General features: G+C 38.3%; 2 protein-coding genes across 2 annotated transcripts; one reads left to right on the top strand and one right to left on the bottom strand.

Moving 5' to 3' along the window:
• LOC145495160 (uncharacterized) lies at nt 1–24,632 on the top strand. Its single transcript, XM_081474737.1, has 15 exons — nt 1–225; nt 1,392–1,544; nt 7,400–7,520; nt 8,695–8,807; nt 9,231–9,302; nt 15,795–16,016; nt 16,253–16,426; nt 17,821–18,000; nt 18,563–18,703; nt 19,060–19,322; nt 19,700–19,781; nt 21,350–21,460; nt 22,134–22,262; nt 23,095–23,232; nt 23,794–24,632. Exons 1-15 carry the CDS (start codon nt 48–50, stop codon nt 23,907–23,909), a joined length of 2,193 nt encoding a protein of 730 aa, XP_081330863.1. The 5' UTR covers nt 1–47; the 3' UTR covers nt 23,910–24,632.
• LOC145495871 (uncharacterized) lies at nt 13,345–14,890 on the bottom strand. The gene is made up of 2 exons (XM_081475461.1): nt 14,208–14,890; nt 13,345–13,934 (listed from the first exon to the last, which is right to left on the bottom strand). The coding sequence occupies exon 1, from the start codon at nt 14,764–14,766 to the stop codon at nt 14,263–14,265; it is 504 nt and encodes a 167-aa protein (XP_081331587.1). The 5' UTR covers nt 14,767–14,890; the 3' UTR covers nt 13,345–13,934; nt 14,208–14,262.
• Nucleotides 24,633–27,118: the final 2,486 nt, after the last annotated feature.

The raw sequence follows: 27,118 nt of genomic DNA, 5'->3' as shown, positions 1-27,118 counted from the left end.
AATATATAAGAAATTAACATGCAGACTCTGCAAACAACAACAGAAAAATGATAACATTGATAACATTGATTCTAGAGTACGACAATGTTCATGGCCGTATCTTGGCAGTCAACATGGCGCATCTAAGAAAGAAAAGACAAACAGCTCAGAACAGTAGCCTGGGTGATAACAGGAACAACAGCCTGGGTGGTAACGCCTTTGATAGAATACAGGAAGCAAACGAAGGTAAGGAAGCTTCAGCTAAGTGAGAGACAACTTTGAATATACATTGCAACCCCGAGGGCAGCAAATGAAATTTGCAATCCAGAACATTTTTTTCAGTTTTGCCGATCAGCGCAAATGTACAACGAGCCAGTTTATCAAAATTAATCATGACCAGAGAAAATTAAAATTTCGTGTCCACTAAGTAACCAACAAATGAGCATTCTTCAAATATCTTTGCTACATGCTAATAAATTCATGTACGTAGTTCTACTCCCAGTAAACATCCTGTCAAAATTACCCAGGCCGCAGACACATAATTTATAATTTAAGTTTGCACTTGCAAAAACCATCAAAGGGCGTGACAGGAGGGCCAGAACGCCTTACCTATCTATTGTTCTCTTGGCAAAAACAATCGAAGATAGTTTTTCACAGCCAGCCAGCAATTAAAAACCATTTTGAGGGTAAAGGATAAATTACATGTACATCAGGTAGTTATTAGTCCCGTGGGTTTCCAAGCCAGCACGACTGCTACTGGAGGGCAAATGTTTTTCTTGTAGCAGTATTTTTGTCCCGGGGGTGGGGGGTGGGGGGTGGGCTCTCCCTTATATGGGCTTTGTAGGTATGTGCAGCCCAAAAGGATATGGTTTTTAAGCTGTTTTGGTCATAATTAGGATATCGGTTTAAGCCAGTTTGGTCAAAACAGGGTATGGTTTTTGCACTGTAGTCTTGAATTAGGTACGTTTTTTAGAAACTACTGTTTCATAATTATCGATAAGACCGATAAAAAAGCCCTTCATGATCACGATGCCTTTAACATCGGTCTGAACTAGGAAACTAAGTATAAGTTAGGTCTGAAACAGGCTACTGATTTCGGGCCAGGTCATAAATGGGGTCTCGAATTTTTGGTCAAGCCATAAATAGGGTAGGGCAAATCGCAGATTTTGGTCATAAATAGGGTAAAGGTTTTAGGAAGCGGGCTGCATATCCCCACCCAATCTTTATCGGATAACCCCCCCGCCCCCCTCCCCAGATTAATGTAGTCTTTATTATTATCGCGATTTTTGGAGTCTCCAACTAATTGACACAGCTAATTAAATTTCGAAGCAGGTATAACTACAAATGTTCCATTGGCTTTTTGCTGTTTCTTTGGTTATTAATTTTTCTGTATACTTCGTTTTCTCTGTTAGCAAACATTTCGAAGTTTTCTGAAGGCGACATTGTGCTTGATCCTGAATTGGAGGAAGACATAAGACATGGCGCGAACTCAAGAAATGGTCTAAGAACGCGCAAGAGGCTGTGGACCAGTCGTATTATACCCTATCACATTCCTTCGTGGATGAGTATGTATCTTTGTTCTTTTCTGCTGAATGTTTCTGCTGTGTTCTAGGATAAGGCTATGAAGGCCTTGGTATGTTTTCTCCGCGCGCGGAGAGCGTGCAACGGTTCAAGTAAAGAAGTTAGTGAAATATTCCTTGAGCTATTATTGACGCGACAAAACAATAAATAATTATGTAATATTATATTTCAATCTCTGTATCAACTGAATTAAATGAAACCTGAGTCAAAATTAAAGTAGTTTATTGATAATGATAATATAATAATATTACTGTAGCCTTCTATTAGAATTCTACTAGTATACTAATGCAAACGCTGTAATCCGATTGGCTGAGCCCTTGCACACCATCAACCATTAGTGTGCAGTGGCTGGGGGTCTTTTTCGTTTTTCCAAAGTTTTGGAGGAAAAGTTTGATGCAAATGGATAATTAAATTCCTGAGAAGACTAAACGAAGGACATAAACGGTTTCTTGACTTTTGAAAAAAAAAAAACCGGTGCGTGCGCACACAGCTTCAATTTTAAATGACATTTCAATCCCAGCGATCTTTTTTAAGGCGCAAAGGTTAATGAAACAATTGGAAACCGTTATTCGAAGTAAATTGTAGTATGAATTCTACTAAAATAATTAGATTATTTGCTCTCGACTTTTGATAGTTCATGAGGTCTTCGGCCTCATCAGCTATCACCTGTTGTAGTCCATCAAATATTTTCGCAAATATACAGCGTTATTATATGGCAAGATAGTCTTGAGGTAAATCTGAGCGTTCTGATTGGATCTATCTTGGTCGAGATTTCGCCATACGGACCGTTTCCACGGGAACGGTCATAGGCTGTGTATTTTTTTGTTTTCGAAAGTCGGCAAATTCAAGATTTGCTACTAAAACTACCAAAAGAAAACGTGTAAATACTCTCATTCTTCGCAAAGAAACTACCTAAAAGATTGATATTCTACAGAGCTTACAACATGGACGAGGAAGACGAATATTCACCAAGCGAATTTTATTGTTCTCGAGATCTGGAAACGTCTGATGTAGAAACTGAAACAGGCATCGGCGGAAGTCAGGAGGCCATTGACGATTTTATTTATTTATTTATTTTTTTTTTATAAACAAACGAAAAAGTGCAAACACAAATAAGAAGACGGCCACTGATATGAACACTCTTCATCTCCACTGCCTGGAAAGTAAAGGTATTACAAATGAAAGGATTGAAAACCTACCTGCGACGGAGCTTGACCACCTTTTGTCCAATATTTTTTTCTGAACACACGCAGGTAAAATGGAGAAGAGTACGAGCCAGCAACAATTTCCAGTTTTCAGCGCAATATTGCCCAGAATGAAAAGAAGCGTCGAATTGTTATCGAGAATGACGAGGGCGATTTACTTTAAGGCTACTTCTTCGTCAGTTGTGTATAACTTTGAATGATTTTCACAATAAACAACTTTGACTTTTCTTCATCCATATTTTGTGATGCGTAATGTGAGGGGAGAATTTGCCGATATTCATAACCATAAAAAAGCCAACAGTTAGCAGTCAAGTGAAAGTCCAATAACCATGGTAACCACTTGTCTATCTATTTTATCTTGTAACACCTTGTAGTAAGAACAACCTGAAGTTGTAAGCTGTTAATATTTACGAGCAGAATAACTGACTGCCTATGATGGAATAGCCTTAGAACAACAATGAGCTCATTGGCAACCAATAGGGGTTTAGGATTACTAAACGAAATATTAGATCACTTGTTTAGAGTCTAGCATAAATACAGGTGTTTTGTAAATTGTTCTTCGGTTACGCCCCTGGTGGTGGAACGCCGGTTACCACTATCCCGTATTGGTTATATTCGGGTACGTTCCGAGTACCTTAGTGGATTAAACTCTACTGTTGGACCCAAGAACTGCGTATTCTCTGTCATCCCGTTGGATTGCTTTGCTGTAACAGATCCCGAGTCCTCTAGGAGGCTGACAAACTCCGTCGCTGCAAGCGTGTTTCCCTCTGGATTGTTGTAACAAGGATAACAACCGTAAGCGGCCCAAAAGCTGTTATCACAGTAAGTTAAAATATTCCAGGATCGCAAGAAACCCGTTTCCGAATTTGAACAACCTGCAGCTGTTGAGACTTCTGTCGAATTCCGTTATAAATCGTTCTTGAAGTCTTGTTTATATTCAACATGATTTACCTTCAGTAAACTTGTTTTCAAATTCAGTAAGGTTACTTCCCACCTTCCCGGGTGCCCTTCGGGGAAAAAATCGTACGCGCGGCAGTTTCAATAAAATCCCAACAAACTATATATCATAAGAAAGCTTAATAGCTATACTTTACGAAAAAAAAATACAATTTCAACAATGCTTTCTTTTAGGAAGTGTCAGGAGGCGGTAAGGCGTGAAACGACCGAGGCTTCTTCTATTGAATTTATCGGGTATCGGATTCCGCAGAACGAGCAAAATGGCTGCACAGTCTTATTCACAAGGCATCAATCAACAAAAGTATGTCGGGCTTTTTCGATATTCTGATTGGTTGTCTAGATATCCTCATCTAAAGTTGGAGTAGCTAAAAATATGCGAGACGTGTTGCGTAAATGGACGCCACGGGAAAAATGTGTCAAAAATCAAAATTTCCCGACACACTTTGGTTTGTCATTATCTCTAGCTTGTAAAGGTTCGTAAACAACTCGCGCCACGCCCGGAGATTATCACGCCTAATAAAACTGCAAACTAATGGAACAACAGGACCACCTAGTGTCTATGACAATAGATCAAGATTTCTCGGGAAAAGCATCGCATTGCAACATGATTTTTTTTTTTTTTTTTTTTTTTTTATCTCGCTCAGTGGAGTTCAATTTAGGACGGCGACGTAATATAATGGGCAAAGACGCCAAAGGCAAAGGCAAAGGCAAAACCTGCGCCAAAAATGTTTAAGGCGGAAAATGTGCCGCTGAAAAACAAGACGTTAAGGAATCGACGGACAGCTTAAGAAATACCCTTACTGCTGAAATGAGTTCCCTTGGGCAGGTTTCATTTTCTTCATCGCTTCCGCCAGATTCCGACGAAGAATCTTGTTCGCGTCCTGCACTGACGTTGACTTTGATTTTGAAGCTACTTGTTCCAAGAATATTTGAACGCTCCGGATCTTCAGCAGATGCCGAGATTGTCGAAGGCGTTTGGCCAAACCAAGAGCCTTTGTCGCTTTCGGCATGGTTTTTGTTTTTTTCTTTCCTTGACAATATGGAGCTTTTTCTTTCTTCTTTGGGCCGGTTTTTTTTTTTCATTTTCTTTACCCAAGGACTTTTTCTGCTTTTGATTTTTCCATAGGAGTTAGCGTAAAGAGTTTTCACGTGGGAATTTTTGTCAAGTGCGTGATGTAAACAAAAATATGCAAATGACATGAAATACGAGCGATGAGCGTTTGCCGCGAAAATTTCCCTAGGGTTCTCGCCCGTTGACAAAATTATGACACCTTCCTAGTTTATTAACTTTATTTGAAAATACGTTTTTTCTAAATAACTCGGCCGCTTTTTGAGATTTTTAATGTTTTTCCTTTGGAAACACTAGATAAATTGACGAACTTAAATTTTGTCAAATAAAAGAAAAAAACGATTTTTTTGGCCTCTGAAGGTGGGAAGTAACCTTAAACTTGGCGCGTGCACGCAAAACAAAACTTTCAATGCAAAGACTGCAACAGTTGAATAATAAATCTCTTATTAGTGTAGCATCGCTTTATATTTTTACTCGTTGTTTGTATTTTAACTCACCCTACGGGCTCATCAAAATGCGGCCCAACTCATAAAAATATAAAGCGATATTGCACACCAAAACAACTTATAAGATGTATATATTTTCGCGCCAAATGGAGGCTATTGTTCATATAGAAATCTCGAGCTCATAATTTAATTGTTAAATAGTGGAAACAGAGAGAAAGGATGTCAGATTAGATATAAGATCTCCCTCCGCAGTTATATTCTGTTAAATTACACGTATTAAATATCCGTTGCAGTAAAGTACACCAAATATATCAATACATGTACTGTACAGCCCCCGAAATGATCCCCCATGAAATTAAGGATGGCAATTTAAATGGAACTCTGAATCACTCATGTAGTAAATTAATTTAAGGCATCAACTGATGAACAACTAAAAGAGTATAAGGCAAAGTCTGCAGACGAGCCAAGTGGCTCATAAGACAGGAGCTTATCCTGGTTTCTGTAGCATGAAGCGACTAGGAGTATTTCTACCCCCCCCCCTCCCCCCCTGGATGGGATGCTAGTCTATCGTAGGTTTACCCCCAGCATTAACGTCGCCGGTACCCATTTATACTCCAAGGTGTAGAGAGGCACTGTGAGAGTAAAGTGTCTTGCCCAAGAACACAACACAATGTCCCCAGGCTGGGCTCAAACCCAGACCGCTAGATCAGGAGACGAGCGTACTAACCATGAGGCCACTGCGCCTCCCTAAAAGAGAATAAAGTAAAACTTGAAATAAGTGGGCTTGATTTTGCTCTTAACATAACTTTTAGTAGCAAATTTTGAATGACTCTCACCTGCGTTATTATAAAAGATAAACTGCTTTATATGACTTTATAATAGGAACGACCTTTCTTTAAAGCTATATATAGCTTCCAATTAGAACTGTTTGCTTGAAGGGAAACAGTACATTCAGATACAAATAGTAATATTTTCATCCGCTTTTTTCGATTGCAAACCATTTTCTTGGTAGCATTATCATTCATCGTTATGAATCAAATTAAGCACTAAATGATGACGTAGATTAGTAACAACCTTACTGACATTAATAAGAGTATAAAAAATCTCTAAAAATAACAATAGATAACAGCGTTCTGAAACAATGAAATCTACAACAGGAACATCGCAGAGCGTCGCCTGTTCCAAGGAATCAGCTGAACCCTATTATTATTATTATTATTATTATTATTATCGTTGTCGTTGTCGCTGTCGTTGTCGTTGTTGTTATTATTATCATTATTATTTTTTTTAAATTTATTTTATTTATCTATTTTTTTTTTTCCAAATACAAAAAAAAAAAAAAAGTTGGATATAATCAAGTGTAAAAAATATCAACCACAATGAAAGCGTCGTTAAAAGTAATATATGGATCTAGCCAAGCCTAAAAGCGGATCTGCTGGGCCGCGCGATTGAGCTAACCCAGGATAAGCGAAAATTTTGATTTGAGTTTTTTAACTTTTCGGTGAGGTTTTCTGTGTATTGTTTGACCTTCTGTTTTGAGTTTGAATAATCTCAAAATACATGAAATAAAAGAAGTGAAAAACATTTGCATACAACAAAAAATTATACTTCGGTTAACTTTTAATCCTGGTTAGCGTTAACCGGCTTTTGAACAACGCGGCCCTGTTTAAAACAAGTTAACCTGACACGGCCCCGCGATCTAATCGAAAACCAGCACTTGATCAGTGGTCAACTTAAGTATAGTACTCTGATGAAGGCAGAAACGAAACAGTAAAACATTAGATACATCGGTACATACTGCTTTGTTGATTTTTGTTTCTTTTTTTTTTTGGTAAATTTTAATTAAGTAATCAGCTTAGCTATAGTAAGGTCATATAATATAGCGAAAACGGTCGACCAACTTTCTGGTTTCAAAATTAATGACGAGATTAGCGTGGAAGCATTTTAGCTTTTCTATACCTCGATTATCGTCTCCATTAATTTTGCACAGTACTGTAACTATGTCAGCATACAAACAAATAAAGTCAAGACTCCTTTGCGAGCACTGTTATGTTGTTGTTGTTGTTGTTGTTGTTGTTGTGATTATTGATGATGATGTTTGTTTTTTCGTTTTTGGAAAAACAGATCTATACTTTTGAGTTAATTATTTTATTCATATTTAGGTCATATAACTTCAAATGTGCAACAAGTCATAAAAGATTTTCACAGCAAGACATGCCTGCGGTTTGTGCCTTACCACGGGGCGTATCATAAAAACTACATTACGTTTTCAAACACGGATGGGTATGTCACAATATATATATCTATGTCGTTTAAGGTGGCTGGCAACAGTTCCAGCACTTTGCAGCAGCTATACTTTGACGGATTAATGCTACTAATGTTGTCATAATATTTGCATTTTAGATGTTTATAAAAGGCCAAAAGTTACTAAAATTTGAAAAACCAAAACGTTTTCGACCCTACGGTCATCGTCAGGGTTAGATGGTCGATAGATTTTCTTCTTTTTTTCGCTAAACGTAGAAAATCGGCAGATAAAATGATCCATCAAAAGAAAAAGAGGGGTCACCAAACGTCCAAGATCTTTAAATCTAGCCAAAGCTATAGCAAAGGCCATCTGCCTTATCATTGTTCATTTTATTACTTAGCGCGCGCATCGATGCATGACGTGGCGTGTGAATTTGCGTGCGCAGTAAGAATGCGCAGAGACAACTAGCACAAACGTCCTTAATTAGTCAAACTTTATCTTGGTAAGTTATTATGTCATGATAATGACAACGACGAATTCACCAATGATTGGGCCGTTATCGGATACTATGTTTGTAGCATCAACTGATAAAGAGTGGTTATAGTGACTCATGGAATTCTGAGTCTTGGAAAGTGCTGCAAGCAGCTGTTGCCAGCCACGTTGTCAATCACCTTATCAATCAATAAGGCAATCGATCAGTTAATCACTGAGTCACTTAATCAGTTGATCAATCAACCAATCAATCAATAAATATTAATCACTCGCTCGCTCGCTCACTCACTCGCACTCAGTCACTCACTCACACTCAGGATGTCATGCATTACAAATACAAACTGGCAAATATGAAAATACCATGACTATGACTATGACTATGACTATGACTATGACTATGACTATGACTATGACTATGACTATGACTATGACTATGACTATGACTATGACTATGACTATGACTATGACTATGACTATGACTATGACTATGACTATGACTATGACTATGACTATGACTATGACTATGACTATGACTATGACTATGACTATGACTATGACTATGACTATGACTATGACTATGACTGACTATTACTCGTTCACTCACTCACTAACTCAAACAATTAAACCAATCAATCAATCGATTAGTTTTAAAAGTAGTCACAAGTTTGATATATATATATATATTTTTGACATCGTCTGAGACTCTCCTCTCGTATTCAGGTGCTCGTCGAGGGTTGGAAAGAGGTACGCTGAGCCTGGGAAGCAGATCATCTCTATTGCGGAAGGTTGTAATTGGGTGGGGACAATAAGGCACGAGATGATGCACGCCGTAGGTGAGAAAACTAGTGTGATGTCATTTTTCAAACACGAGAGACCATGCTTTACCGAATTTCCAAACAGAAGAGAACTGAATATATATACCACGCACATTGAAGTATTTTGGATGAATTTCGAGATGTTTAATTTGGAAATGAACGCAAATCTCAGTCTATCGTGTTCCTTAATCAAAAGTAAGTCTACGAGACAGGCAGGTAAGCAAAATTGGTGGAAATCTCTCCTGATTAAGATCAGTGTAAGCGGGTTGTCTCACGAAACGATACTATGGCTCGATAATTTGAATACTAAATATTGAACTAATTACTAGACATTGAACTAATTTATTCCAAGAAACAGTAAATATACTAAAAAGTGACTCTATCAGAGATATCATCATATTGTTCACTGTTCACTGGCAATTACGTTTTATGCTACGCTAGGTTTCTTCCACGAACAGTCGCGATCCAACAGAGATAAATATGTGAAGATATACTGGCACAACATTTTGGATGGTAAGAAGTGTTCCCACTGCTCCTACCTTACCTGTTAAAATTATTGTGCCTAAGATTTTTTTTCATTAAAAAATTTAAACTTCTCTGTCTGCAATGCCTGAAATTAAAGTGCCAAGGTCCTGGTATATCATGCTACTGTTCTCGGAACTTGTTATTTCCACGGCCACACTTAAGATAAGGGATAAGTTTTAATTTTAATATCGTTTGTAGGTCTCTGTATTAAACTTTGAGACAGTTCTTATATATTTTTTTTCTTTTTAATTTTTTTAATTGAGTTACATTTACAATCACAATATGCATAGGCAAAAAAAAACTAAACAAATAAAAAGAGGAAATAATAATATTCCAGCACAATACTTGCTTACAGTACAATATGATCGTTAAGACTACTTACATCGTTCTTTACATATCTAAAACAATACAGTTTGGAAAATGTCCAGTTTTTTTTTTTTTTTTTTTTTTTTTTTTTGCTTTAAAGTTCAAACAAAAGGCAGCACTACTAACACTGCCAGCTTTGCTATATATGTGCAGTATAAGCATTATATTGCTAACCAAAAAACAAAACAAAACAAAAAAACATTACTTAGTTAACAAAACAAAGAAAACACGTCATCAGTGCAAGTTAAATAATATTTTGAAAGGATTTTTAGAAAGCAGTAAGAGACTTGTTTTTAAATGCAATTCTTTTTCTATTTTTAATTTTTCTTTCAGAAGTATGAGAAAACTGTCGAACGAGAGCTTTTCGTCGTGCAGGCAGCTGCAGTATATAGAAAATTTCGCAATTAGAAGCACATAGTTCAGAGTATCTATGTTCCGTTTTGTCAAAAACATCGTATAAAATCACACTATTTGATAATGTTAGTTGCTGTTTCGTTTTACTTGTCCACCAGTTTTGAAAGGTCTTCCAAAAGGCTATAACGGAAGAGCAGCGTAAGAACATATGATCTAGGGAGTGTGTATCAGCCAAGTATTGAGGACATAAATCGTTTTCAGACATTTTGGCTCTAAAAAGAGACATTTTAGTTGGGAGAATGTTGTGTATTATCTTATATTAAAACATTGTTATTTTGATGTCACACTTGATCTTGAAAGGTAATTCGTACACTTTTTGGACGGTTTCCGGGGTGAAACCATGCTTTAAGATTTTATTTTCAGCAGTAGGTGCTACGAAGAATTTTTTCAACAGCAAGTTGTACACATATTGGTTGAACTGATTTCTCCTTTTTCCGCACTTTCTGGGCATCGCGAAGGAGGATTTTCAGATACTGACGTCCAAGAAGTTGTGATAGCAGTAATAAGACCGAAGTAGAGGGTGAAGGGCGTTTAGAGCTGAAACAAAAGTTTTTAAAGGACAGGAATTTGTCAAGAAGTGTAATCCACCATATCTCTCTAGGGCTGCGTTAGGGATGATTTTCCAGGATGCTACGTTTTCGGATTTTATGTGTGGTATTCATGCGACTTTTAAGGCTTTATTCAAGATATTAAGGTCAGTCATTTTAAGTCCTCCATGTATTCTCTCGCCAATAATAGTTGATTTCTTGATTTTAGGGGGCTTCTCATCCCAAATAAAATCACAAATTGTGGAGTTAATTTCTTTAATTAGTTGTTCAGGGATAACGAGTACAGATGTATTGTAAATTAATTTTGAAAGACCTAACGTTTTAACGATGTTTATCTTACCAAGAAGCATAAGGCTTATTTTCTTCCAACTATTTAAAGTCTTAGAAGTACCAGTAGTTCTGGTATAGAATCCAGGTCTCGCACGAAAACCGTAGTGTCATCAGCGTATAAAGACGCTTTGATTTCTTTCTCACCTACTTTAATTCCCTTTATCGTAGTCTTGTTTCTAATTGCATTAGCAAGAACTTCGATACCTATCGCAAAAAGCAATTCCGACAGAGGGCAACCTTGTCTGGTACCCCTCTCTAAAGCAAAGAATTCTGACGCATGGCCATTGCTTAAGACACAGCTGGTAACGTTATTGTAAAAGATTTTCACCCAGTTTATAACGTCAGGTCCAAAATTAAACTTGTTAAGGGTGTCGATAAGGAAATCCCATTCAATAGTGTCAAAAGCTTTTCGAAAATCAATAAAAAGGGCAACTCCAGGGACATTTTTCTCGTCTGCATATGGCATTATGTCCAAAATTAAACGCACGTTTTCACCGATATAACGGCCTTTAACGTAACCGGTTTGGTCAGGGTTAATAATTTTTGGAAGAACTTTTTCTAATCTCTTCGCAATTGTTTTCGTCAGTATTCTATAGTCAACGTTAAGATGAGAGATTGGTCTGGGATTCTCCAGTGATGTGGTGTCTTTCTTTGGTTTCGGGATGAGTGTAATAATCCCTCTTCTTTGAGAAATTGACAAAGTTCCTGTATCAAAAGCAAAGTTAAAACTTTTTATCATGTCGAGATGCAATTCTTTCCAAAAAAAGCTATAAAACTCTGCAGGTAATCCATCTGTTCCCGGCGATTTTTCGTTTTGGAAATCATTTATGGTTTTAGGCATTCTTCAGCGGAGAACTTTCTTTGTCACATTTGCTGGTCCGTATCCTCTAGAGGGGTAATGTTTTCGAAGAAAGCGGAGCCTGCATCGTTTGAATTTTCAGGATGCGTGGCCGAAGTGTAAAGAGCTTTATAATATTCCATTTGCTCTCGCAGAATTTCGAATTGAGCGTTTTAATTTTGCAATTGTCTTTTTTCATGATTTCTTTTCTCAAGGTTATAGAAGTAACGGGTGTTGCGTTCGCCGTCTTCGTACCACCTCACCTTACTCCTTAGAATTGCACCTTTTGTCTTGTATTCCATAGTCCTCTTTATTTGGTTCTGCTTCAGCTCTTTTAAACAGATCATTAATGCGGTTCTGGAAAATGGTTTCAGTGGATTTTCTTTCTCTAGATTTGTTTTGGGAATATTTCACGGTAAAACATCTAATCTCCATTTAATCAGATCCCATCTCAGATTTAAATCTTCGCCATCAGTGTACTTTTGCTTGAAATTTTCGAGTTCTACACACAACAATGACATGTAATTTTCATCATGAAGGAGTGACTGATTAAATTTCCAAAAACCTGGACCTTTCTTTTGTTTGAGTTCTTCACTTTTAAAGTGAGAATAAAAATAGCAGAGTGGTCCGTTGCAGGAGCGAAAGGGATTGTGCTTTTGTTGGTCAGGTTCATTAGCTGTCTGGAAATAAGTAAATAATCAAGACGACATTGCATTTTAAAAGACTTATTTCGCCAGGTAAACTTCTCTTCGTTTGGGTTTCCTTGCCTCCAGATGTCAGTTAGCTCATACATATTACATATTAATTTGTTAATTTCTTGAATTACTGGTATTTTCTGGGAGAAAGGATTGCCGCCCTTCTTATCTGTGTCAGTCGACGTACAATTAAAGTCGCCACCTGTGATTATTGTTTCTTCTGCATAGTCTTTAAGTTCATGTTGTAATTCTTTAAAAAAGAAGACTTGTTGATGGACATTATTTGGTGCGTAAAAGTTTACAAGTACAAGTCGTGTATCTGACAACATCCCGTCTAAAATTATGTATCTACCGTTTTTGTCGATAATTTGTTTTTCAATTTTGAAATTTAATTTTGGATGAAAGAGAATCATGGTCCCTTTGCTATGATTTGTACCGTGATTAAGGACAATTTCGCCTCCCCATTCTGCTCGCCAGGCGTTTTCGAATTCTTTTGAACTGTAAGTTTCTTGCAAGAAGATAAAGGAGCTGTTTTGATGATGCAGCCATCTAAACACGGCGCGACGTTTTAGCGATTTGTTTAGTCCCCTGCCATTTACTGATAGGCCTTTGATATCACAAAGATTAGTCATTAAGAATTAAAGCAAAGGGTGTTGCCACAGATCCCAGAGGACCAACAAACCGCTCATACGGTTCGACAGTTTTCACAGTTTCTGACAGATTAGACTGTTGAAATTTGCATTTTGGAGTTTGATTTTGCATGCTGATATAAAAAAAAAAACATCCGATTTACATTCTAGATATGTTTGTCTGTGTGTACAACGCAAACCAAGTGAAAAACCAAACGTACTTACATAAAATAAAACAAAAAGAATAACATTAACATTAAAAGGTCCAAAAGACCTGAACGCGAAGGAATACATTTAATTTTTCGCATTTCAGACTGTCTTTCGGCTATAAAGATTATTTTGCGAAATACAAACGACCTTAAACAAACGTATTTTTTTCTTTGGCACTTCGAGTAAACATAAACATTTACATCAAAATTTGATAAGCTCTTGATCTGTAGCAAAAAAAAAAAAGGAAGGAAGAAGAAGGAAAAACAATAACATTAAGACGAGTCTGATTTAACTTTGTAATTCAGCTTTCATTGTTTCCACTCTATTTTTTTAGAATTTGATCAAAAGTGTAACGCCTTCCGTTTACAATAAGACGGTCTCCAATGATAGTGATCTTAGCTCTCGTGCCCGCCATCTTTCGTGCTTCCTTCATTGCTGGTACTAATGTCGTTTTTCTGATTTTCCGCACAGCCGGAGGCAGGTCCTCGGCAAGGCTATAACGATTGCCTTTTGGGTTGTATCGTTGTCGCCAAACCAAGTCTCGATCTTCGCGACAAGTAAAACGCGCAATGACCAGTCTGGGCCTTCCACTAATAATAATAATAATAATAGTAATAATCAATATTTAAACAGGGTGACCCCTTCAGTCGCAGGACTGGTATCAACGGGGGCCCTGTATAACGTAAAATAAAAAGAGCATGTATAAATAATATATATCTATAAAAAAACTAACTACTTTAAAAGATACGCTGAAATGTTTAAAAAATTTAAAAGCTTAAAAAGGTAATAGCGTTCTCATAAAAATTGGATATAGAATTGAAAATGTTCTAAAAAATAACCTAAGAAAAAAAATCGGAGATAGCCTACCTTGTTTAGACTTACCTACACGATGCACGCCACAGAATTTCGTTGAATTGACTATTTCTTCGCTATATCTTCAAAGCGGACATAACATTTTTGACTTGAGCTGTACAGTACTCTCTCTCTCTCTCTCTCTCTCTCTCTCTCTCTCTCTCTCTCTCTCTCTCTCTCTCTCTCTCTCTCTCTCTCTCTCTCTGTGTCTGACTCCTCTATCCCATATATGCTGTAAATATTCTGTCGGATAAGCTCATCTTCATTCCTCATTTGATCTTCTTCGCACGTGCTAACTCTCTCCTTGACTTCTTCATGCTCTGCTTGTGTAAATTTAAGGGATTCTTCTGGCGACTTGACTTGTTCGCGTAGCAGAGAGATTTCCGCATTTGCTTGGTCGAGACCAGATTGCATATCCTCTAATCTCTTCGTATTTTCTTTATCTTTGCTTTCCAGTGTTGAAATCCGCTCTAGCGTTTCAAGGTAAATAGTGTCGTCATCTTGGTCACTATTAGAACTGCCTTCTCTCGCTCGCTTTCCTTGGGTCTGAACTTGCTTTTTTGGTGGCATACTTCTGCTTCTACACGTTTTGAATAGTAAAGATTAAAACCAGGGGGCAGGAGAGGTATTTCAGTGCGTTTTCTCCGAACTTTTCATCGGAGTGCCAAAGCACTCGTCTACACTCTGGCGCTTCCTCACCGATCTCCGTCAAGACAGTTCTTATATATATTTTTTTTTTTTGCTGTGAATTTTACGGCTTCTTGTTTTTAGTTTTTTTTTTTTTTTTTTTTTTTTTTGATATTAAGAGGATTTCAATCTAAAATAAAGGTTCGAGTTGGAAGCCCGTTGGAAATAATTAATAAAGTTATTTCCACCTTACATATAAATGAAACATCAGGCTATTTTATAGATCTCAAAAAGAAACGTTTACGGAATTACTATACACTGTTTAACTTTCATACAGGTACATACATGTAGTCCAAAATGCAAACCCGTTTATATAGCGGATCAATTTAAGAGCTCCCCGCAAGCTTTTTACATCCATCAATTTTGTGTGACATGATAATGACTGGAAAGGTATATAGAAACGATCGAGTTAATTCATATCAACAAGTGTCGCTCTTTCGGGGCGGGAGCTATGGAGATCTGTAGGAGGATTTTTTTGGAGGCCCAAACGATAATGGGAAAGACGACGAATGATGCCATGTTCCAGGTGGAAAATGGAATCAAAATATCGTAAATAAATGATGAATCCAAATATTGACAGGACAGAATAGTTTTCAGAAAGGGAGGGAGGAATCTGCCTTAGTCCCCGTCTAAACAGGAATAGCACAGGAAACGACAGCCTAAACGCTTTCCTCGAGTCTTACAAGTGGCCATAATAACGAGGTCACTATCGTAAAGTGGTATTACGCTATGGCCTATATGTATTCTTCTGCTGGGTGAAATTTATGATAACAGATTTGACAGATTGCATTAAATTGATAATGTATTATACCAGTTTAATTCTATTTATTCCAGGTAGAATCACCAGCTAGCCTGTACGAAAATCATCTTTCTTTCTTTCTTTCTTTCATTCTTTCTTTCTTTCCTGTAAGTTGCCAAAGATCAGTTTGACAAGTACAGTTGGCGAACGATTGATGAGTTGGGCGTGTCTTATGACTATCAATCCGTTATGCACTATAGTCGAAGATCGTTTACGAAGAACGGTAACCCGACCATTGTAGCTATCGGTAACGAGAACATGGAGTTTGGTACTCCAGAGGGCAGATTCAGTGCAAGAGATGTGGTGAAAATAAACGCTTTATACGACTGTAAGAGTGAGTAGTAGTTTTTTTGGTATTTGGTCCAGAAGTGTGACAATACACACAAAATATGATAAGCGTTTTTCACATCTTGTCCAGAGGTGGTTAATATATTATTCAGCTTAAATAAATTGATTATTCATCTGCTGGAACTCACTTTTTGTTTATTTATGTATTTATTTATTTATTTGCTGTTTTTGTTTTTGTTTTTTTGTTTTTTTGTTTGTTTTTTTCCAATTTTTTATTCACAGCTAAATCATATGGTTGGACGTCATGGTCGGGTTGGACACCATGTGATGACAATTGCTATCGTACCCGTGAGAGGTACTGCTACCATTCAGGCAACACACAATCTTGTGGTGGAAATGTAAATGGGTACGGAGTGGAAATAGACAAACAAAAGTGCCCGCCTTCTATATGTCCAGGTAACCATGTAGGAGGCTAATTTCGAAAACCTACAACTCGGTGTCACAGCAGCAACACAGCATTCAATGTTTGAATATAGTGAAGCATGTCTTCGCGCTGTTGTGTATCAGTCAAGAGAAGATGAAGGTGGCTGTCCACGTATCCATGTGGCTGTCCGAATGTCAACGTAGCTGTCCACGTATCGCGCGAGTAACTTCCGCAAAAGAACTGGGTACCATGTCTAAAAATAACTTAAGATTGATTATCTTGGACATAAGGTCAGTATGAGGGTTTCACTTTCTTACCTTGATCTTCTCTTGATATCAGTGGATTGGCAAAGACAAATTCGTCCCCCGGCGCTTGGGCAGAATATTGTACATATTGTTATCAGATGTTTGAGCCACCCAACGTTTGAGTTTAGGATCTCGGATTCTTCATTATCCATCGCCAGTTCTAGAATGTTTCCACTTATGTGATTACATAAGTATACAGTTGATAAAAAAGAAATGCTTGTTATGAATAATGGCTTATTGCAAGCAGCGTAGTGCGGATTACTATAAAAATAAAAATAGACAAACGTGCATCAAAATAGCGAAACACAGAAGACGCAAAAGTGATTCAGAACTGTAAAAATATTTCGTAATACCCAAGACTTACAATAAAAAAAACGATAAAAACAAAACAAAACAGAAAACGTAAGGAAGACAATTAATAATCACTAAAGTGAGAGTGTTAAATCAACGTCAGTGTTAAAGTTGTTTGTTCAATTCAATACGGAAGGCTTTCTTGATGGAGCCGAGTCCAAGATGAAACAAACAACCCTGAGAACACAGATTATTACAATTTTTTGAAGCCGGCTTGCAATTTAATTTGTAAACATGGGAATGACCGTGTGTAATTCGCTATTTCGTTGCACTCTTCTACTATTATTTTCACAGATTTGTATCCTTACCGTACCCAAATTCGCAATTAGCCAATCAGAAGCCGTGTCTACGGTCCTGATATCCTGTGCACCACGTCACTGACCTGATATGGCTACGATATCATATCTTCACTTGGCCGAATATGGGTACGGTAAATTCCTAATCGTGCCTTTTTGGCACGCTTCGACGGAATATCATGTTCGTTTGGTCTCGCCATACAAACCATGGCCTAGCCAAACTCGCCTGAAATGTCGCCGAATTAAGAGTACCAAAAAGAAACGACTAGCTATAAGTATCACGTTAATTGCAATAAGCAATAGTCAATAACAAGCAGGAACTGATGAAGTAAAACATGTTCTCTAAACTCAAGCGTTACGTCATTGCTTTAAAATGTCCCGCCATTTACTATTCTACTGCTACGAAAAATTGGAATATTGTATGAATTACACATGGTGAATAACCACGTGACTGTTCGTGTGCTTACCTAACAGCCCCTATCGATGGTAATTGGGGTCGCTGGTCGGACTGGGGCTCCTGCAGCAAGACATGTAACGACGGCGTTAGAAGACGAGTCCGCAAGTGTAACAATCCGCCACCTGGTCACTACGGGAAACCTTGCGCTAGCAGTGGATACGAAAGTAAAATGTGTATCTTAAAAAGGTGCAATCTTGGTGAGCAAGGAGTCTTTACTTCTTTATACCTATAGTACTTTTAGGAGCTGATTTATGATATGAAAAACGTCCAAGCTCGCGAATACAATCCACCCCTTGTGAGGCTTTTCCTCCCCAACCCCAACTAAATACAAGAAAACAAATAGTGTGAACGTAACTTTCAATACTTGGGACTGGGATAGCGAATGCTATGAATACGAGCGCAATTAAAGAGCTATATTCGGAATTGTCTTAAAATTGCAAAAGCCTTTCTTTTTTGAAATAATTTTCAAATATAACGAGTATATTAAATCCTTAACAGCTAGAGCTTTCAGCAGGCTAGCGCTATTCATTTATTATATGACAGAGACATTTACAAACGCGCACGCTTTAATTTGCACTTCAGTGCAAATTGAAAATCAACGATAAATTTGATTGTTTTCAGCCAATGATAATGAAGCAGTTTTTCTCAGCTATATAATAAGGGGTTCTACTAGAGTTTTGCGAATTTTTACTTCATATTCTGCAGGACAACTTAAAGATTTGTTTTATGATTTTACAGCCATAGTCTCTTTTTCAACAGATGACGACGACGTGGACTTTGAAAATTCTCGTCTTGGGATGTGGAAGAATTCTTATATAGATAAACTGGACTGGCAATTTCACAGTGGACATACACAAACTATCGACACAGGTCCCAGTAGAGATCACACATCTGGGTCAGGTAAGGTATAGAGCGGTTTTCAATGGCGCTTCATAAAACCAAAACTAAAGCAATAACTTACTAGACACATATTGATATGATTTTCAATTGCTAAATGGATACGGCTTCTGGTCGCGACATTGGTTATTCGTCATCCTGGCATGCTAGTTTTTGAATATTTACTTTCGTTGAGAGGATGAGTAAGAAACACTCGGATCTGACATGAAACATTTTTAGAGGAGCCCCAGTAGACATACGATAAAATAAAAATTGTGACTGTTTCGCAGCCTAGCGTAAGGTAGATCTTTGTTGATAATTGAAATGTAGAGAAATCATACTAGGCCCCTGACTATAAATATTTTTCAAATATTTCCAAGGACACTACCTTTACGTGGAATCTTCATACAGAAAACCTGGAGAAAGAGCTGATTTAGTGAGTCCGTGGATAGCAGCTAAAAATGGAGGACAGTGTCTGAAGTTTTACTACACCATGTATGGTAAAACAATGGGTACCCTAGCAATCAAGCTGGAACAATCGAACGGTGTAAGCTGGTTAATATTCTCCGAAAAAGGAAACAAAGGCATGGGTTGGAAAAAGGGTATTGGTAACATTGATGTCGATGTGGGATTTCGGTACCAGGTAAGGACGCAGCCTGATTTCTGCGCTCGTTTTCTGAAGCATTGCTCAGAATACTGTTCGTTCCATTGTGGGAGCTAAATGATACTAGGAAATTTATGTGACAACGATAAAAGCAAAGACAACAACAACAACAAAAACGATAAATTGCATCGACGAAGACAAGATTAGCAAGCGCTAAAATGACATTATGGCTTCCAAATTATACACAGTTTCTGGTATTTTCTTATCTAGTTTCAAATATGCCTTTGAAAATAGCTGTACTTTTCTTCTTCAATATTTGTTTCGCTTCAAGATTGTCCAAGTTTGATTCTTTATAAAATCAATAATAGGTAATTTACGCAGTGATATATTTTTCTTTTTCTCCCATTTGCTTATAGCTCACGATACAAGGGATAATTGGTCAGCGAGGATACTCAGATATTGCCATTGACGATGTGTACATAGACGATGGGTTGTGCAGTAAGTGATGGTATTAATAGGCTGTAGAAGGAATTTGTACATGTATGTAGTAACTAGAGAATTCAGTCCTTAAGTTCTTCTGGAAACAAAACTCTCTGTTCCCCTCTTCTCAGCTCTGCTCTGCTCTACTCTCTCCGGCTCTCGTCTCCTCTCCTCCTCTCTTGAGAATACTTCAGTGGGATACTCTTGGAGTTCGACGTCAACATCATAATGCAATCACAACACATAAAACTATGCATACCAAAGCTCCTGAGTACCTTACTGAGGTCTTTAGCCTGATTCGAGACAGCACTGCTTGCCATCTCAGTGACTGTGGCTACAATTTCGCATTGCAGACTTTGCAGACTTTGCACACTCAGTCTCCACAATGGCAGTTAACACTAATAACTTTATTCTCTCATGAAATTTTGTATTGTTTTGAGTAATTTCTTAGCACGGCTTTCTTGGAAACCAATTCTTTGTAATTGAAGAGATACCGTGTTGAAATAAATTGTCTGTCTGTCTGTCTGTCTGTCTGTCTGTCTCCTCCCCTCTCCTGTCCTCTCCTCTCCTGTCCTCGCCTCTCCTGTGCTGTGCTGTGCTGTCCTCTCTTCTGCTCTGCTCTGCTCTGCTCTGCTCGGCTCAGCTCTCCTCTCCTCTCCTCTCCTCTCCTCTCCTCTCCTCTCCTCTCCTCTCCTCTCCTCTCCTCTCCTCTCCTTTCTTCCCCTCTCCTCTGCTCTCCTCTTCTCTTCTCTGCTCTGCTTTGCGCTCCTTTCCTCTCCTCTCCTCTCTAACTCTGCTTTCCCACTCTTTTCTTCTTTGTTCTGCTCTCTTTTCCTATCCTCTCCTCTTCTCTTCTCTCGTCTCCTCCTCCTTCTGTTTCTCCTACTCCTCTTTAAATCTCCTCCGCAACCTATTGTTAACTCTTGCTTCACTTACACCACCGCACCGCTAAGACAATCAGCATTCCATTGCTTTCCTTCGCCACCACCAGCACTAACACCACCACAATTCAGTTCAAGTGTTGTCTTCCTTGACTACTTCCAACCTGTTATTACCTACATTACCAGTAACCCTCACTGTAATTTTCGTCTTCCACCTCTTCCTCTACCGACGCCTCTTCCTCCTCCTCCTCTACCTCCCCCTCCTCCTCCTCCTCCTCCGCCTCCTCCTCCTCGTCCTCCTCCTCCTCAATCTCCATCAATTTTATTACTTAACTATAACGCGTTATTTAATATACGTAATTTTTGGTCAGTAAATGAAAATAACCAAACAGCTAAAAATTTCACGGAAACACGAAGACGTAGTTCTAATTGAGTAGCATCTGATAAGAGATACTGTGTTGGCTTAAACATGCACGTTTACCAATGTAATAACTGAAGCTAGGAAAATCTAGCTAGGGAATCTTGGGTCTCGGAAACTTTTAATTCGGTTTCAAAAATTCGTAACCTTTGTGACGAACATCGACTTCTCGTTTCCTTGAAGTCTAGGATTTGCAAATAAGGGTCCCGGCGTCCAGGCAAGTCTCAAGGTCTACCATGCATCATCTATTATCGTATTTTTGGTCATCTTCTTTTATCTTCCATCAGAATGTCAAGATGACTATCACACATGTCACATTTGGGCGGCTAAAGGAGAATGCGCCTCTAACGAAGTCTGGATGAAGCGACACTGTAAGAAAAGTTGCAAGGTTTGCCAAGGTAAATATACACAAAAAAGTGTATTTGTCGTGAAAAATATATTTTCTATTACAAAACGATTACAAAACCTTAGATAACTTATCTCTATCCAGGACTTAAAATGTTAGGCTGAAACGAGATCTGTCACGACATATTTAGAAATTAAGAACCAGGGCAGTTGAGGCTGGGAAAGAGCATGATGAATTACGAAGAACGAGTGAAGTGTATTCCAAAGTAACTTATTATCATATTGTTTCAGAGCGACAGAGAAATTGCAGTAATTTCCTAGACTTAGCCAACCTTGTGCCTCGATCTAAAGGGGATTCCTCTTTCAACGTCAATGTTGACACTTGGTCTCATCAGCACACAACTTTGCAGAGAAATGATAACATTTTTTATACAATTATTAACTTTTAAAACTTAGTAATTTGCGAAATATTTAGTTCTTTGGGACACTATAAAAGTTATATTGGCGTTCAAATTTTGCAAATTTCCATTTGGCAAAAAGCCCATAGTGTTTTGAGTTTGTGTTTTGTTCTTGGAACAGTTAATTATGTCATACCCTTTCAATACGTATTATTTTCAGAGCTGATTTTTTCGTGGATGAATCACAAACGATTCCTTTATGATACCAGTAGGGGATAATGTTTCTCAAAATAATTAAAAATTCTTGACTTATGCCTAACTGTTGCAGGAGCCAGTTCCAGTTGTGAGGATAACAGTAAGCACAAAGTCCATTGCCCAGGTTGGGCTAAGAACGGCGAGTGTCAGAAGAACCCTGGCTTCATGAAAGTTAACTGTCGAAAAAGCTGTAACACTTGTGGTGAGCTGATTATTTGAGATCCAAGTGTGACCCGGAAAATTGCGAGTACTATTTAATTGTAATTATGATGTTAGGTTTTTATGTAAGCGTGTATATACTAGGTTTTTTATGCCTCCCCCCCCCCCCCCACCCCTACCTTTTTACCCTCTAGATCCCTAGACCTCTAGATGTACTAATAGACCATTTAACAGTTGTCTGCTCAGTGACCTGGCCTTTGGATGGCAGCCCAGCTGAAGATGACCTTGTTTTGATACAGACCTCACTTCTTTTGTCATGTAAATGCATCTAGTTAGCATCAGAACAACTTATTTTACACAGCAAAAGCAGTAAAGTCTGTATCAAAACAAGGTGAACTCCACCCTCGTTTCCATCCAAAGGCCAGGTCACTGAGCAGACAACTGTAAAATGCTCTATTCTAAACATGGACTTAAAATAATTCATGGAAACTTTCCCTTTGCGTAAAAAAACAATTAATTATATTAAGTTTAACTCAAGACATTTTAAGAGCTAGTGAAAGTTAGTAGTTAACTAAGATATATGGTTATAATACAGAAGGAGATGTTGGCTTTCCAAAATTGCAAAATTTCCGGGTGGCAAAGGCGCCGATAAGCCGAAAACTACATCTCACAAACACTGTTTATAACATCGGTTTCAAATTGCTTTGAACAGTGCCACATTCTTTATACATTAAATGTTGAGAGCCGTTATTTAGGTAGCTTGATTAAAACAAATGAAGCGTTCATGCTGACAAGTTAGAAAAACTTTCTACTATAGCACGGGAGTGTTTCTCAAAACATCTAAGTACTCTAAATTATTTGCCTAACTGTTGCAGGAGTCACTCTCCCCAGTCCTAGTTGTCAGGATAACGCTAAACACAAAGTCCTGTGCCCGGCATATGCTAACAATGGGGAGTGTCAGAAGAATACGGTCTTCATGAAAGTTAACTGTCGAGCAAGCTGCGGCGTCTGCGGTAAGCACACAAGAATTCTGATGGATTTTTCTTTGTTTTGTGTTGTTTTTGACATTCGGTGTTTACCCGGAAAACTGGGACGGTTGATTTAAACTTTGAATTAAAAGTTATGCATAAATTAATATACTTAAAATGCCTAGACAATTAAGCAATTACCGTATTGTGTTGTGTATGCTATACGGTCTAGGACACTAAAAATAGTTGACTGGGTCAATCAAATCAGGAAAACAAGAAGCCATTACTTCCAACAGTTCAGCATCCGTCAGTTCAATAATTAAACCAGTTTATCAGTCAGTCAATTAGTGATTCAGTCTGTCTGTCAGTTAGACAGGTATGTAGGCAGGCAGGCAGGCAGGCAACCAGGCAGTTAGTCAGTCAGCCAGGCAGCCAGGCAGCCAGGCAGCCAGGCAGCCAGGCAGCCAGGCAGCCAGGCAGCCAGGCAGCCAGGCAGCCAGTCAGACAGTCAGACAGGCCGTCAGTTAGTCGAGATCAGGACGTCTTACAAGACGTCGAAGATTATTTTCCTAACCTTTACACTTACTTTTGTTTAACTTTCGGCAGTACCTGTGTGCAAAGATTCGCATAAAAGTTGTCCCGGGTGGGCGAAACTTGGGGAATGCAGCAAAACTCCAGCCTACATGAAGGCATACTGCAAGTTGAGCTGTAAGCAGTGCTGAGGCATGTAATTCACCCAACTGCTGATCACTGATCATGATTATAATATATGAATGTTTTAATAAGTAATTGGTCGATCAATCGATCGACCAATCAATCAATTGCTAAATCAATCAATCAGTCAATCAATTAATCAATCAATCAACCGATCGATCGATCAATCGATCAATCAATCAATCAATAAAAAAAGACCAACCCGAAGTGATCATAACATACTTTTTCAGGCTTAAATTAAATTTTCTGGGTTATGAAACAGCTGTAAATCTGATTGAACTATCGGTTATCTTCCTGTCCAGGACGTTGGTAGTGAGTAAATAGGGACCTTACACAACGGCAACGCGGCAACGAGTACGTCGCCAAACACCAGGCGTAATGATACAATGACCAGAACAATTGATCTTCACGTGCATTATGCACCTTTGTCCATTATCTCTATTGCGTTAGGAAAGAAGCCAACAAACAAGGAAACAGGGAAGTTAACTTGTCCGTTATGGAGAGTACCGCTAAAAAATGAACAACGCTAAGGAATTTATATCTAACCATGAAGGAAGGAATGAAAACGACTCATTTCTTAGTCAAATGTTGTGATCGATATTACCCTAATTTTGACATTGTAGGTAAACTATATTGGCAGAGAGAAATAGTGGATTACCCTGGCTTAGTGAGCTTTATCGGTGTGGTTCAATCGATCATTCTGGTGATGTGATTTTAAGTAAAATGTATGCCTGAACTTATGAATAAAGTCTGTAAAAATTAAACTATCTTGTGACTTACATTTAAATCGATTCACCAATTCATTGATTAAACGTCAAAGAAACTAGGTCTCTTATAAGGAAATCAGGAGGAACCGGAAAATTACCTATTTTTTGGATTCCCAAATATTTTATCAAAAAATTTTAGCATCCCTGCCCGAGTAAGATTTTTGGCAATTTAACGTCAATGTCGCATTTTCCCAAAATTCGACCCAAAACACGAACTGAAGGAATCTGGTCGCGACACTTTCATTTCATTCACAAAATAAGGTCGGTGAAGATTAAAGTAAGTCTATTTCCAACATTTTAAGGAGCTTACAAACATCAAGTACTTTATTTTAAACGGTATAGGTCGGCCTGCAACCATTCCGGAGATTTTTAAATGGCATAGACTCTGACGGATGACAGGAATAATGAAAGTAATTCGAATTCCTTTGTTAGAGGTCATCGAGTGTGGCGGTGTTGACGTCAGTTGGAAATGAACTATGGCTGATAACGTTAACGAAAATAACTGGTGCTTGGAGGCAACCCAATATCGGGATATGCAGTTTAAAAGGGAACGTGCTCGATCGAGTTATTATTTCTTGCCAATCTCACACCAATCTCGTATTTCCCATAACACAAACTATTTGATGGCAACACTTTCATTTTTACTCACAAAATAACAATAAGGCCATGAAGTTTAAAAGTAAGTTTATTTTCCACCTTTTAAAGAGCTTACAAGCATTTAGCACTTTAAATGGTTAGAACCCTTACTCTAACTTATTTTACTACAACCGTATCTTTATCAATTTCCTATACTGCTCTGGTATCGCATTTCGCAACCGGTTGAATGTAACGAAATTTTGCCCTAGGCTCAAGTGATGTCACCTTTCAGATCATCAAAGTTGATGTGACCCCAACCACCAGAGCTGTTGTCGACCAGTCTGATTTGTGCCTTTTGACCATAGAACTCTATGACATCCCAGGTCACCCTTTCCATTGTCTCGGTACATTTACCGGTCACAGTCTTCTACACCTGAAGCGTGAGAGTAAATATATTTGAAAAGCGATGCAACTTATTCTGATATATCCGGGCATCGAAAATCCAAGAAGACGACATATTTCAGAACCACCCGGAACATGCCGGACTAGTAAAAATAAAGCAAGAAATTAAAAAAGGGAAGAAAAATTGAGTCAGTTATTTAGGTCATTATCCATTGAACAATAGTTTGCTTGTATAGATATCAAATAAAGAAAAACTCCTGCTTGCTTGCGGTTATTTTTTCTTTGGTTCTCTAGCGGTTAGCTTTTATTTGTTGAAAAGGGCAACACTGTTTACCTGTTTATATTTGTGATTTATATATGTACTCTAGGTAGTTTTATGTCCGATCCCGGCATGTGATCGGATGTGTCTGGCACAAGCAACATCTACACAACAGAGGATTCCATCTAATCATGTCTGACAAGATAAAAAAAATCTCGGGAGCGAGAAAATAGATTTAAAAAATTAAAACTAAAAAATAATTCATGTGCCACTTTGAATTATTGCTTCTTGAAAGTAGAATCCGATGTGTCCACTGCTTATTTCAGAGGCATGGCTTACAAGCTTTTCCTGATACATTATTAGTTAACTGAACTACAGTTCGAGTTGGCCGTATGCGGACCCTGCCCGGTTTTATGTTGTACGCTGTGTTCTACCTAGGAGTATAAATGGGAGTCAGCAAGGTGTTGGGGCAACCTGACAGAATGCTGGGGAGTACTATGGGGAGGACTAGCATCCCATCCAGAGGAAGCAGCAATATTCTTAACCGCTTCATGCAAAAGAAACCAGAGATAAATGCCTAGAACTATAACAGCCGTTTGGACTGACTTAAAAGGCTCTACCACTATAATTTCTTACCTCGCGGTCAATTATCAGGTCTGTATGAATCAGATTGGCATCACAGCCTCCTCCAATCAGGAATGTGATATATCTGCCCGTTATCTCAAAGAATGGGGAAGTAAGAGTTCCGGTGGGACGGTCTCCCTGAATTTCTTTAGGCTTATTATCCGGAGTGTGCCTGTCTTCAAACCCTCCAATCCAATAGTCACCTTGTTGTTTGGCAGGGCTGTCCTCTGTTACGCTCTGAAGGGTTATCACCATAGGTCGGCTGGCTTTCAAACACTGTACCGGTCTTAACGCAACCACCGAGTATTCCATCTTCAAAGTCGAACTTGCAAACTAACCCTAAGTCCTAATTGGAATGTGTGAAACGTAATTTGCAGATATTTACTTAGACTCTCTTCTCCCTGGCAAGTCATTATGTGCTGACGTATATCACCTGACGAGGCTAGAGAAATAACCACACGTCCAGCCATTTTTAATGTTTTACCTAACTTGTGTTCTGAAATTGTCACAGTTCTTTGGAAATTGTATTATTCTGCAAAAGCTGTTCTTCGTTACTAATTTACAGTTACCAACGTTGGTTTGGTCTCAT

Source organism: Orbicella franksi, chromosome 8, assembly GCF_964199315.1.
Source record: "Orbicella franksi chromosome 8, jaOrbFran1.1, whole genome shotgun sequence".
NCBI lineage: Eukaryota > Metazoa > Cnidaria > Anthozoa > Scleractinia > Merulinidae > Orbicella > Orbicella franksi.
Note: the sequence above shows the minus strand (reverse complement) of the source record. Positions and strands in the feature narration are given on the sequence as shown.

What these genes read in the sequence shown, in the direction of transcription:
- LOC145495160 (XM_081474737.1), top strand. Translation starts at nt 48, where the DNA reads ATGATAACATTGATAACATTGATTCTAGAGTACGACAATGTTCATGGC. An exon ending in TCACATTCCTTCGTGGATGA is followed by an intron (nt 1,545 to 7,399) that starts GTATGTATCTTT and finishes ATTCATATTTAG; the next exon opens with GTCATATAACTTCAAATGTG. An exon ending in CATAGACGATGGGTTGTGCA is followed by an intron (nt 19,782 to 21,349) that starts GTAAGTGATGGT and finishes ATCTTCCATCAG; the next exon opens with AATGTCAAGATGACTATCAC.
- LOC145495871 (XM_081475461.1), bottom strand. Translation starts at nt 14,766, where the DNA reads ATGCCACCAAAAAAGCAAGTTCAGACCCAAGGAAAGCGAGCGAGAGAA.